This window comes from Sinocyclocheilus rhinocerous, unplaced genomic scaffold (assembly GCF_001515625.1).
Source record: "Sinocyclocheilus rhinocerous isolate Xijiao unplaced genomic scaffold, SAMN03320098_v1.1 scaffold1901, whole genome shotgun sequence".
Lineage (NCBI taxonomy): Eukaryota > Metazoa > Chordata > Actinopteri > Cypriniformes > Cyprinidae > Sinocyclocheilus > Sinocyclocheilus rhinocerous.
The window spans coordinates 50540-64227 of record NW_015664755.1 but is presented as its reverse complement, the minus strand read 5'-3'; the positions used below and the strand labels follow the sequence as shown (position 1 = coordinate 64227).

General features: G+C 40.5%; 1 protein-coding gene across 1 annotated transcript in view; it reads left to right on the top strand.

Moving 5' to 3' along the window:
- Positions 1–13688, top strand: part of LOC107730412 (protein tyrosine phosphatase receptor type D) — a 132448-nt gene that overhangs the window by 98875 nt on the left and 19885 nt on the right. Inside the window, 5 exon segments of the mRNA XM_016541257.1 lie at positions 728–937; positions 2661–2821; positions 4621–4733; positions 9122–9219; positions 12855–13020. Coding sequence (XP_016396743.1) covers positions 728–937; positions 2661–2821; positions 4621–4733; positions 9122–9219; positions 12855–13020 — 748 coding nt within the window.

Below are 13688 nucleotides of genomic sequence, written 5' to 3'. Positions count from 1 at the left end.
TGGTTTTAAGTCAGTTATTTCTATTTTTTGCTGTAGTGTGTCAGTAGGAAATATAATTTTACATTCCCAAACATTCATTTGGCCATTCATTGTAATACTGCAGTGAGATTTTTTGCTGCACACAGAGATGTGATCTGATCATCATCAGTCTGTCTGGAGTCACATGAAGAAACAGAACAAACTGAGACAGACTCAATCCAGAAGAACTGTGTCTCCGAGACGCTTCAAGAAACCTCCTGCAAAGCTACAGTACTGTGAAAAGTTTTAGGCACTTGTGTAAAAATGCTATAACATGAGGATGCTGTCAAAAATAATGCCATTAATAGATTTTCTTATCAATTAACTTATATTACCTAAATTAAATCAACATTTAGCGTGAGCATCCTTTGTGTTTAAAGCAGCTTTTTTTCCAGAGTTTCTCAGGAGCTTTGCAGGTAGGTCTCTTGAAGCGTCTTGGAGACACAGTTCTTCTGGATTGAGTAAACTGATATTTTCTACTGACACACTACAGCAAAAGATAGAAATAACTGACGTAAAACCATTTCTAGCTGCTGAGAATAATAGTGTTCTAATCATTTTGGCCACCGCTGTAAAATAAACTAAAATTTAAATAAAAACTGAAAATACAAAAATAAAAGGTAATTCAGAATATGAATAAATACTATCTGATCAGAATGTGTGTTTGTGTGCGGGGCTGATCATTCGTTTCACTCCGTGTTTCTTTCAGCTGTTGCGAGAAATCAACCGAACGAGTCGCGCTCTTCGCTTCCGTCGGCAGATGGAGCCCAAGCCGTACATCGCGGCGTATTTCCGCGAGCTGCCGACCGAGTTCACGCTGGGAGACGCTGAGATGTACGGAGACTTCGAGAACAAGCAGCTGCTGAACGGACAGGAGTACGTCTTCTTCGTGCTGGCGGTGCTGGAGATCTCCGACAGCGTGAGTGTTAGCCGCTTTCTGCTGCTTTGATGGAAACATACGCAACGCAAGATGCAGCTATTTGAGAAGCACAACTGCGAATATGTCTTATTTTATTTTATTTTTATTTTTATTTTTTTAGTGGATAAACCACACAAAATTTGTGACACTCGCGTTCTTTTAAATCAAGGTGTTCCGGTGTTGTTGTCATAAATACATTTTGTTAATTGAAATAAAACTTAAATAAAATAAATTGTAAATATTAGATAAAAACTTTAACGTCAAAAACGTAAATGTAATTAAGTAATGTTGCTTTGGCAACTAATAGAAGTTTAAGTACTAAAATTGCTAAAACTAAAACTAAAAATCAATTTAAATATAAATATTTTTTTAAGAATAAAAAAGCTCGTAAAATTACTCAATATAACATTAAAATGAAAGCCAGTAGAAAGTGGACGATGAAACTTGGACAGGTTTTGTCATCTGCTATTGGTTTTATGGTTAAAAAAATACAAACAAACAAATAAATAAAAGTAATTATCAGTGTTGGGAAAAGTTACTTTTACAAATGCATTACAATATTGTGTAACTCCATTAAAAAGTTAACTAATTGCATAACTTAGTTTTTTATTTACTTTTTATTAAAAGTAATGCATTACATTACTTTTGCGTATCTTTTTTTCATCGTGGCTGGGCTTGCTTTTATATATATTTTTAATAACAAAAACCCAAAAGAGTTATATTTTTGGCAGCTGTAAAGGCCCCTTCACATATTGCACTTACTCCCAGTTTCTCTCAACACAGGGACAGGAAAGCTGTCAGTGAATGAATGGGAAGACAAACTTGCTTTACTTATTTGAAAAAGTAAAGCAAATTTAATCTGATTACGTAACTTGTATTACTTGTAATGCGTTACCCCTAACACTGGTAATAATAATAATATTATGAATATATTTACTTATAAAGGTCAGAGCGAGAGACTGAACAATATGAGCAGTGCGTCTGTCTCTCTGACTATGTGTCTGTCTGTCTCTCGGAGGGAAAGCCCTGAAGAGCTGTCAGCGGCGGGACTGTGAGATAAACTCCTTCCCTTTAATAGCAGCAGAGCCTTATGAACTGCACTGCAGACACACACACACACACACACACACACACCCAGTCTTACGTCTCCGTTTATCTGCTTGTGCTGATGATTTCAGAGTAAATTAGATGCTAATCACTGAATGTAGTTCGTAACTCACATCACTGAACACAATGCAACACACACTGATGAATATTACATTAATCAGTCATAACAGGATTTCAGACCTCTGACAGTGTTTTTATATGATCGTATGTATATAGTTCCGTTTAATTGTTTCCGTTAATTGTTTCCAGCACGTCAAGGCTGTTTGACTGTGTGCTTGAATAATAATACGCTGCCATTGATTGCAAGGAAACGGCTTTAAAGAAATGTTCCCTGCATTAGTCTGAAACATATCATTACGTGTATACAATTACAAGTGCGATCTATGCAAGGATAGTTTAATGCATGTGAACGTGAAATAGTTGTGTAGTAGTTCCACCTCAAAAGGCATGACTTAGACACTTTACAGATCAAATAACAAACTCTTTTGTTCTGCTGAATAGTTCATGCAAGTGCTTTAACAAAACTACGAGCTGCACGTTTCTGCTGCACTCGGCCCATTGAAAACACATCAAACCCAGAGACACATCAAACATGTTGTGGTGGTTTTTCTTGCAGATGTTGTACGCGGCGAGTCCGTACTCTGATCTGGTGATGTTTGCCGATATCGACCCGCAGCCCATAATCGATGAAGAGGAGGGTCTGATCTGGGTCGTGGGGCCTGTGCTGGCCGTCATCTTCATCATCTGCATCGTCATCGCCATCCTGCTGTACAAGAGGTAGAAACCGTGGAGAAGCACACACTCCGGCGGCGTAACCACAGACAGTGCAGGCAGGCTCCTCGTGACGAAGTTACTATATTAATATAAATATATATAAATATATATATATATATATCATTCATTTTATTTCAGTTGTAGTCATGTTAGTACATTAGGTTAAGTAATTAAAATGAGAAATGTGAGAATTTTTTTTAAATAACATTTTATTTTATTTCAAGTAACAAAAAATATTTTTTATGATTTTAATTTTATTTTATTTTCAGTTTTAGTTTTAATTAACTTCAATAACCCAGATTTAAGCAAAAAGAAAAATAAGTACAGTGGGATTTTATTAGCTTTAGCATTATCCAAGTGACTTAATTTCTTAGTTATTAGGGTGAAAGATTGCAAAAGCAAGCTGATCATCGGAATAACGTTAAGAGCAGGAACATGTGTTAAGGAAGTAAATGGAGTCAGTTTGGATTTCATCTTGACTTTAAGCCATTGTGTGCATTTGTGTGTGTGTGAGTGTGAGTGCGAGTGTGTGTGTGTGTGTGTGTGTGTGTGTGTGTGTGTGTGTGTGTGTGTGTGTGCGTGTGTGTGTGTGTTTCTGCAGTTATGCATCGTCAGTATCTGTGCGATAATCTGTGGTGCTCATTTGAATATATACTGATCTGATCATCTGCTGTAAATTACAGTCAGGCATTGAGCTGAACATCTATCATGATGAGGTCCTTCATATATCCAGGGTTATTTGATGTCTTCTGGTGGCAGATTTATTTGTTAATCACAGAATCAATGTCACGGGCTCATGCACACAGCTCATAGTGTAATATTACAATGTCAACAACACAACACACTCGCTGCTGTGATGCACCAATTCAGAACAAACAAACAGAAACAAGAGAGCAATCCCTGCTGTCAAGTGAACACACACAGTGGAAAACCTGTACACATCGGGAATAAAACAGGTTGTTAGGCCTGGAAAAGGTTGTATAGTATATAATTTTATTTTTTTCTTAAAAAAAAAAAGTGATGATGCTGAACATTCAGCTTTGATCACAGGAATCAATTACATTTTAACAGATATTCACATAGAACACAGCTATTTTAAATTGTAATACTATATAAAAAGTTGTAGTGTATTTTGATCAAATAAATGCAACCTTGGTGAGCAGTAGAAACTTCTATCAGAAACATTAAACAATCTAATCCCAAACTTTTGATTAGTAGTGTATTATCATTATTAATTGTATAATTAGTTTTACTCATCAGATTCTTCAGGGTTTCTCAAACTGTTTTGAACTAAGAGCCATTTCATGACCCCAGGTCCTTGTTAGCACACTTCAATGTATGTATATATATATATATATATATATATATATATTCAAAACAAAAAACTAAATTACTGGAGAAAAACAAGACTGTGAGATAACGCCTTGAGTATGTTATGTCACACTAAATCTAGTTAGGAGCAGTGGTGCAGTGGATGTGATTTAAAACAACGGATCAGACGAAAACTAACAAATGCAAAGCCACTCTGTATATCAGCAGTTGTGATGAGGACATCGGTATTTGTCTTGCGTACTAACTCTCTGTTCTCCCCTCCTGCCGCTTCCACTGGAGCAGTCAACCAGACAGGTGAGAGCATGCAGAAGAGCTGTACCTGAGACACACGCAGTGGTCACGGCTCACAGAACGCCAGGACGTGTCACATTTGAATGCCCATCACGAGCATGTTTGCTTGACCTCTTGCAGTGCTGCTCTGATAGTCCAAACACAGTTTTGTCCTGAAGTATATGATGTATTTCTTTCAGGAAAAGGGCGGAGTCAGAGGCCAGGAAAGGCAGTCTGCCCAGCGGTAAAGAAATGCCCTCCCATCACCCCACAGACCCTGTGGAGTTACGCCGTCTGAACTTCCAGACTCCCGGTAAGAGCGGCCGACCGCCATCCTCCTCATCTTCACCATCAAACACAAACCATCAGCCAACTCCTTGAGTCTGAAACAGGGTGTCCTAGGAAACTTCAAAAGATTTTGATTCCAACTCTTTTTCAATGAAGTGAAGATTCTAGGACTAGATTCTATGCTTGAATCATGAGGAACGTGAGAAGTCTCGAGCAGTGCTTCCCAACCCTAGTGTCCTCAACAGTGCATATGTTGGATGTCTCCCTTATTTGACATGCCCAGCTTTAAAGGGTTAGTTCACCCAAAAATGAAAATTAGACCATAAATTACTCACCCTCAAGTCATCCTAGGTGTATATGACTTTCTTCTTTCAGACGAATCCAGTCAGAGTTTCTTTCAAGCTGTTTAATGCCACTCAGCGGGTGTTGCATTCATCAGTCCAAAAGAAGTGAAATAAAAAGCGCCCATACATTAAAAAAAGTGTCTCACACGGCTCCGGGGGGTGAAAAAAGGCCTCCTGTAGTGAAACGCTGCGTTTTTGTAAGAAAAATATCCATATTCAAAAGGTAATAATGACTTTAATCTAGCTTGCGCCAACAGTCCTACATGGAAGCAGCTCCGGGCGGATGACGGTTTCCTTACTTTAGCAAAGGAAAACCAGTCTCCTCTTGGCTTATATCGAAATCCTCCCGACATTCTTCTTTACAAATCCTCGTTTTGTACTTCTAATTAGTGACCGTTGTTTTGTTTTGATCTCTCCGCTGCGCTTCCGCGTTCGTCACTTCTGAGCGGCGCATGCGCAAAGCTGACCTCATACGTCAATCGCCCGGAGCTGCTTCCATGTACAGCAGTGAGCACAAGCTAGATTAAAGTGATTATTGCATTTTGAATATGGATATTTTCTTACAAAAACACATCAGTTTGCTACAGGAGGCCTTTGTTCACCCCCCGGAGCCGTGTGAGACACTTTGTTTTCAATGGATGGGCGCTTTTTATTTAACTTCTTTTGGACTGATGCATGCAACATCCGCTGAGTGCCATTAAACAGCTTGAAAAATCAAAAACAATTTTTTATATAACTCCGACAGGATTCGTCTGAAATAAGAAAGTCATATACACCTAGGATGACTTGAGGGTGAGTAATCTACGGGCTAATTTTCATTTTTGGGTGAACTAACCCTTTAAGGGTCTCTAGTAACAAGCTGATGAGTTGAATGTGATGTGTTTGATTAGAGAGATGCACAAAATGTGGATTAATTGGGGGAACTCTGGGATCAGAATTGGGAAACACTGGTCTAGAAGTTCCAAAGCCTAGTGAGCTGCCTACGAAGACAGCATTCATAGGTGCACTCCAGACTTGAAGGCTCCTCAAAATCCATTCAGCAACATTGTGTTGCTTTACAAAATGTTTCATTTAGGCCAAATGTTTTGGCAGCATTGCAGCCTTCACAGAGGCAATCGCAGAATGCCTTGTGACAAGCTCAGTAAATATGTCATCCGTAAGCAAGATAAATGTCGATTACAAGGTCTATCAAATTGTGTGGCGCTGCCTGTGTGGAATACGTCAAATCAGTGACTCAAGAGGATCTATTTAAGATGCTGCCTATGTAGACAACAAGGCATCTAATAGATTCGGGAACATGTTGGTGTTGCATTGGTCAGCTTGTTGACACCTCTGTGTCATTCAGAAACACAGTCTTGAATGAGTCACTGGACACAAACAGACCTGTGTGTAGAAAGGTCAAAGCTGTGCTCAGCATATTAAAGCTTTAATGGGAGGGTCTGTAAGCCATATGGAGCCAGAGATACAGAGACGTACCTCTTGAGGAATTGCACAGGACAGGTGGCTTCCGGACAGACGGAAGGGCAGGAAATCCCTCCAGACTCTGGGCCTGCAGCTTTACAGCTGATCCAAGAACTCCTCGCAGCACATTCATAACAGCTCAGTGAGTTTACCTGAAGAGCGAGGACTGTGGCCAACCAAAGCCAGCTGAAGAAGACTATGGAGATATATATTCAAGCCAGTGGCTCTCAAAACCTCTGCTGGTGATTGTATATTCAGACGCACACACACACACATACACACACACACACACGTAGGTGGGCCGTTGTGTTTGAAAGCAGCGGAGTGTGAACGAGTCGCAGAGGAATGTGGGAATTGTCGAGCGGTGAACGGCTGCTCCCTCCTGACCTTGGTGAACAAGGTGAAGTGCGCTCGGTTCTAGAGCGGCCAGCCGTGAAGACCTATAGATTTATTTTCTGAGGGGCAGAATAGCGGTGACAACAGTTGCTCTATTAGTTTCTCAGAGGAGAACCTGGGTGCCAGCGAGACCAGCTCTAAACACATTGAACCGGAGTCCATCTGTCTGTCTGTCAGAAACACCTGGACTGCAAGAGCAAGACAGATGGACTGGAGGGAAACTCTTCACCTTTCTGATAAAAGTGGCTCAGACCAGCTTTTGCTACCAAGCTGCGGCTGGTTGCATAAACTGTTTAGTCTAGCCGTACAAGTTTGAATCCTGAACGTAAGACTGATTACTCTTGACTTCTGTTCAGACTAGTTATTAACACTAGGTCTTAACGTAGTGGCTACGTTTATGCATCTGTCCCCTGGTTTCCACTGGTTAGGCTGGTCTGTTTTGATGGCTTTAAAGGGGATTGGGGCACCAGTCAGACTGAGAGGCCAACCTGCCAAACCCAAAAACTCACTTGCCACACAACACAATTCATAAAAGCTCACAGAGTGACATTTTTTGCCAACCAGAACCTTTAAAGCTCCACTGGTTGTTGTATATTTTGTTGGGGGATCAAGTTTAGGCTTTCCGTTGTGTTTGAAAGCAGGCAAGCGTGACCACGGAATTTGGGAAGTGTGAACTGATGAAGACCTGTTTACCTAACAGAAGAAAAACAGCTCAAACCATCCTAAGGTGGTTAGCTGGTCTTACCAGGCCACTAGCCCGGTTTGCATGAGTCAAGACTAAATAGTACACTATTTAGTGGTTTTGGGTGCTCGTCAAGAGGTCAGCCTGGGAGACTAACTAAAGTGAGCCCAGTCAAACCACCTCAGGCTGGTTCAGGCTTGGTTTTCTTCTTGAACCATTCCTCAAGTGCCCAAAGAATTGTAAATGTTGCCGTTGAACTCGATTCCCATCCTTACGCAGCAGTGCCGTTCGTTTTGATATTCGCCTACGACTCAAATGCGGTGGGGTTCACATTCACGTGTCGAGTTTGCATTGCAAAATGGTTTCGAGAGCGATGTTCCATGCACTCAATCCTCTCGGCGGCTCTTTATTAGCGCATTCGTGCCCCTCTTTCCCAAACAGCCTCTTAGAGAAGCTTTGCATCCTCCATTTTCCCTTCAGGCAGCCCGAACGCAGCTCTCGACAGCTGAAGATCCCTCTCTTCAGTGAGAACGGCCTCTGCATTAGCCCTCCTCTCTCCAAACCCTTGATGCCGTCGTGCGGTCACTCCCCCCTCCTCCCCATCTCAATTTTCATCTTGAGGGTGCTTGATGTCGCTCCGATGCGTTTCTCCGAATGGCAGTTTCACTGTCACTGCGGCTGGTAATGGGTCTTGAGAGGCGGTGGATGGCAGCTCTCTCCTGCTGCCTCCATTAGCTAATGCCCTCTTCTATCAGCCCAGAGATGAAAGAGCCGCAGCACCGCGTTCAAGCATACGGCCTCTTTTTCTGCGGCACGCAGGCTGTTGTTATGCAAACCGGTTATCAGAGAGCAGCTTCTGCTTCTCGACTATTCAAAAGCATCCTCTGCAGTGCAAACACAAACTCTCTCGCAGACACACGCCTTCTTTGCGAATCTCACAGTCGAAGCCCTTAGAGAACAGACAAACATGCGCATGATAAACGTGCATGCCATCTTCTCTGTCCTTGTTGCATTTGTGTGTGTTTTTTTTTCTTCTTGGTTTCCCTTCCGAACGTGTTATCCTCATTTCCGCATGTTTGTCGTCCGTTAGCCGTTAGCATGTGTTTTTACTAACAAATAAACGTAGAGATGGAGCCGTAGCGTGGTTTGCGAACTGTCGACTGTCATTTCAGACTGTGTTTCTACTGCCTCTTTTTTTTAGTTCCGATAGAGACCGATCACCACATTTGCTTGTTTTAACGTCAGCTAGTATGATTTATCCCCGTCCCCTTTTCCTTCGCAGGTTCAGCCACATCGGTTTACCCCAGTAACCTCCATTTGTCAAGTTAGTCGTTCTTGTTTCTACATATGCCACTGTGTCTGTTCATTTCCTTCACTTCCTCTCTAGACTGCGTTCATCTCCTCACGCCGCTTTGCCTCACGCCAGCGCAGGAGGCGGGGTTTGATATGTCGCATCCTTTAGACTCATCGCCGGCTCAAACTTTAATATCCAGCCCCTAACGCGTTTCTGTGTTTGTCTCCTGTCTGCAGGGATGGCCAGTCCCCCTCCCATCCCAGTCATGGAGCTGGCCGATCACATCGAACGCCTGAAAGCAAACGACAACTTGAAGTTGTCGCAGGAGTATGAGGTAATGCTCAGCCATTTCACTACTTTCTGCATGAAAAAAGCTGGTTTGATTACAGTTGTCTTTTACTTACAAATTGCAATTTCTACCAAATAAGATATTCTATAACACTAATTCTTAAATAAAAATGGCAGTTGTTAAAGGTACTGATTATATTAAGAAACATGGTGCTAGGTTGTGTTTTTAGCTGTTTAGTTTATTGTAAGACTTGTTTTATTTTAAATGATTTTAAGCCATTTTGTGTGCCCCTCGGATGTATGCTGAGGCCCCCTGGTTGAGAACCACTGGTTTAAATGCTTGTGTTTTGCAATGTTCTTATATAAATACAAATCATATCGTAATCATAACAATTTGAGTGAAAGGTTTAAAATGATCATGAATTTGCCAAGTATTTGGTTTGTCTGAGTTGGTGATCAACTTCTCCAGCATGGTTTGAGATGATCCAGAGAGTATCTTGAGTCACATGATCAGTGTCACTTATTTATATTTCATTAGTCACCTAGAAATAGTGCAGAGAGTTCTTATTGGCCAGCTCCATATTTAAATATGTATCAGAGTTGAGTCTCTCTTCTGTATGCGCAGTGCAAGAAATCACAGGGAAGGAGGTACATCTTATCTCATAAATGTTGCCAGGTCTTTCTAGAAAACGGCAAATAAGAACAAGCCCAAAATAAACTTAAATCCAAACACTTTATCTTGGAAATAAGACATATACCCAAATATCATGACCTGCTCCTGCCTATTTTATTAACTCCATCAGCTGGATCGCTTTATGAGCTGAGCAAAACAACAAGCACAAAAATGCTTAATAAATGTTGTTTATAGTAAGTGGACATGGCAACCTTTTAAGAGTGCGCTCGGCAAAGCAGCCTTACAAACATAAACAAGACAGTTCTGTTGATGATGGTTTAGTTAAAATCGCTAAACATAACAAGGGCCAGATTTACTAAACAGGGCAAATTAGCGTTAGAGCGCAATTCCATACAAATGCCGATGGGAGGGAAAATTCTGTGGACGATTTACTGACAAGGTGCAGATTAAAGAACACAGACGCAACATCTCATTTCCATAATGACCAGCGCAATCTACCAAGAGCTGCGCAAATTACCGCCTGCTTTAAGACATGCTTTTTCAGGTGTTAAATAATGCCACAAATACCAGTAAATTGACGAGCGTAAATCTTAGTAAATCGCATGATTTATTGAAATACTCTCCTCCCGTAAATTTACCGATCGAAAGGGAAACTCCTACAAATGCATATTCAATAATATCCACACATTTTCAGCGCTAATTTCCCACTGCGTGTAAATCCTGACAGTTTTTAACGCCAAATGAGGGTTTGCGCTGGCGCAAGCTGATAGTAAATCTGACCTCAAGTCTTATAATATTACTAAAATGACAGAATATAGTATGACAAATAATACGACAAAAATAGAGGATGCCAGAATGTTGCTATGCTTACCATAATGTCAGTCATTGCAATTTCGAGAGTGAATTATGGTCCATACACACACAATGATTATTTAGTGGATTCACTACCGCATTTAAATGCTGGATTTAAATATGAAAGGTGTTTTTTTGTTTGTTTTTTTAATCTTAAACAAACAACACAACTTTCATTCTTTTCAGGTTTTCTATTCTTTTGGAAACTATTTAAAATTTGAAAAGGTTTAAAATGAACATGAATGTTTTTCAACATTATTATTGGAAGTCAAGCATCACTATGACTGTTACTCAAACTGATTTAAAAACAATCACCCTGGCAACCGCATAGCAACGTCCCGGTAAGCTTATGCACATGTGTTCAGACGGACCACTGTTCACGCGGTCGCTCGGTGTGTCTGACCTGATGAACGTTTGCCGCTCACAAACGCGATCGTATCAGTCGCGCTCACAGTGCAGCTTTACCATCGTATCTCCCGCGGCCTGACGGCTGTCAATTTACGGTTCTTCATATCGAGGCCCGTTTGCTTATTGTAGAGTTACGCAAACAAGCGCCAGTGCTTTACAGCTAAAACAGCAGCGTCTCCTCGTCTTTCCTCGCAGCTATATGTGTCGAATGTGAAATATGTGCTTTGGCTGTTGACAGTCTCACAGCGTTTATCGTTTTGCTATTTCTGAGTGTAATTTGTCCAAGTGGGGCTGTGATTTGTTTGCAGTCGTCTGCTGTCGTTTGAAAGGGCACATCAGTGGACAAAAGCGCCGTTTGAAAGGGAGCACATCTCTGCGTGATCCTTTAAAATCTATTCAAGGCATGAAGACATTACTTTCCCCTCTTCGCTTACGGGACCAATTTTCATTCATTCAACGCTCCTCTGAAAACTGTAATTTGAAATTTGTCAACTTGGAGAGCTGGGCTCGCAGGCAGATGCGTATCATCTTTTCATTTTCAAAAGACACTGCGGAGACTGAATAATTTCATTATTAAAGTAAATGGGAAAAAATTGCAAACGGCACATAAGACTGACGCTGAGGTCATATTGAGCACAAAAGCTCTTTCACTGGCAGACTCGTCCCGCGCTCTTTCAGGCCCACACCTGTTTTTAAGAAGCTCAGCGCTGAAAGCTTCAATCGTCTGACTTCCTGAAGAAATCAAAAGAAGAACGTCAACGGCAGGAAGATCACGCGCATCATATGTGTCATTCATTCATTCATTCATTCTTTCACTCGCTCCATGATCCCTTTATATTTTGTCAGCCCATGTTTTCTATTCATTATTAATTCACCTTTCTTTCTTTCTTTCTTTCATTAATATTTTTCTATTAGTTAGTTCATTCATGTGCTTTTCATGTACTTTTTGTCATTATTCATTCATTTATTGATTCACTTGTCGATTCCTTTATTTTTGTCTGTTCATTTCATTCATTCATTTGTTCATTATCCATCCATTTTTAAGTCACTCATCTATAAATGGATTATATATGCTTTCATTCATTCATTCATCCATTAAAGTGTTGCATGCATTTATTTTATTCATTATTTTGTACATAGTTACTCCAGTCATACTTTTAATTTGTACATTTATTCACTGATGTGTTAATTCATTAATTCATTCATTCATTCATTCATTCAATCATCCCTTTATTATTTTCAGTGCATTTTGTCTATTCATTATTCATTAATTGATTCACCTTTCTTTCTCTTTCTTTCTTTCTTTCTTTCTCTTTCTTTCTGCATTTTTGCATTAGATGATTTCATTCCTTTATTTCATTTATTCTTTAATTATTATTTTGTCCATAAGTTAATCCATTGATGCATTTGTTTGTATATTTATTCATTAATCTGTAAATCCATTCATTCATTTTTTTAATTTGTTAGATATTCATCGTGACTTTTAATTATTTAATTTGCTCATAAATGGATGATACATGCATTGATTAATTTCATGAATGTCAGGTCAGTTGTCGATGAAGTGTGTTTGCAGCAGCGTTTGAATGTGTGTGTGTGAGAATGCTCAGAATGCTGATCATAGCCGCGTCTTTCTATTTCAGACGGATATTATTAGTGTGAGACGAGTCTGAGCCAGCAGTTAGCATACGGCTGTAACCTGAGCCGCGTCTGTGTGAGCGTGTTTAGCTCTGATGCTAATGTGAGCTCATTAACGCAATCATTAATCCATATTCCTCTTTCCTCCTCAGTCGGTCGATCCCGGTCAGCAGTTCACGTGGGAGCACTCCAACCTGGAGGTCAACAAACCAAAGAACAGATACGCAAACGTCATCGCCTACGATCACTCCAGAGTCCTGCTCTCCGCCATCGATGGTACGCACACCACTGTCTGAACATCCTCAAAACAAGATACGTGTGCAAAATATTGTGTTAAGTAGATATTATATATTTTTTTTTTTTCAAATAATTTTAATGGAAAGCCAGACACAGAAGCTGATTTTGCAGCATCTACAGCAGCATTACACATTCATAATGAACTGATAAGCAGTTTTCTCCATAAAAAACAATTCCAAAATAAAACATTTAGTTTCCCTCCAAACTGTGTTAAATGACAGATTCGCTCAGCGAACAATGACACAAATAAATGCTCATCTGCCGTGTCCGGCCCTGATAAACGCTCCGGCTTTGTGTTTCCACAATGAGAAATTAAATAGTGTGATGAACTGCAGCAGAAAATCCACATCAACCTCCAGCGGCCCTCTGTGTGTGTGTGTGTGTGTGTGAGTGTGTGTGTGTGTGTGAGAGTGAGTGAGTGAGTGAGTGAGTGAGTGAGTGTGTGTCTGTCTGTCTGTCTGTCTGTCTGTCTGTGTGTGTGTGTGTGTGTGTTTTTGCTTTGTTTGTGATGGATACATGTGATCCTGTTTTGAAATACACCCTATGTAGGCGGCTCACTAGGTTTTGGAACAGAGTTGTAATGTGTCAAATATACACTGAAAGGCTGTGGCTATTTGAGCACACACACATACACACACACACACATACTCACACACACACACACACACACACACGTTTGTTTTTGTGAA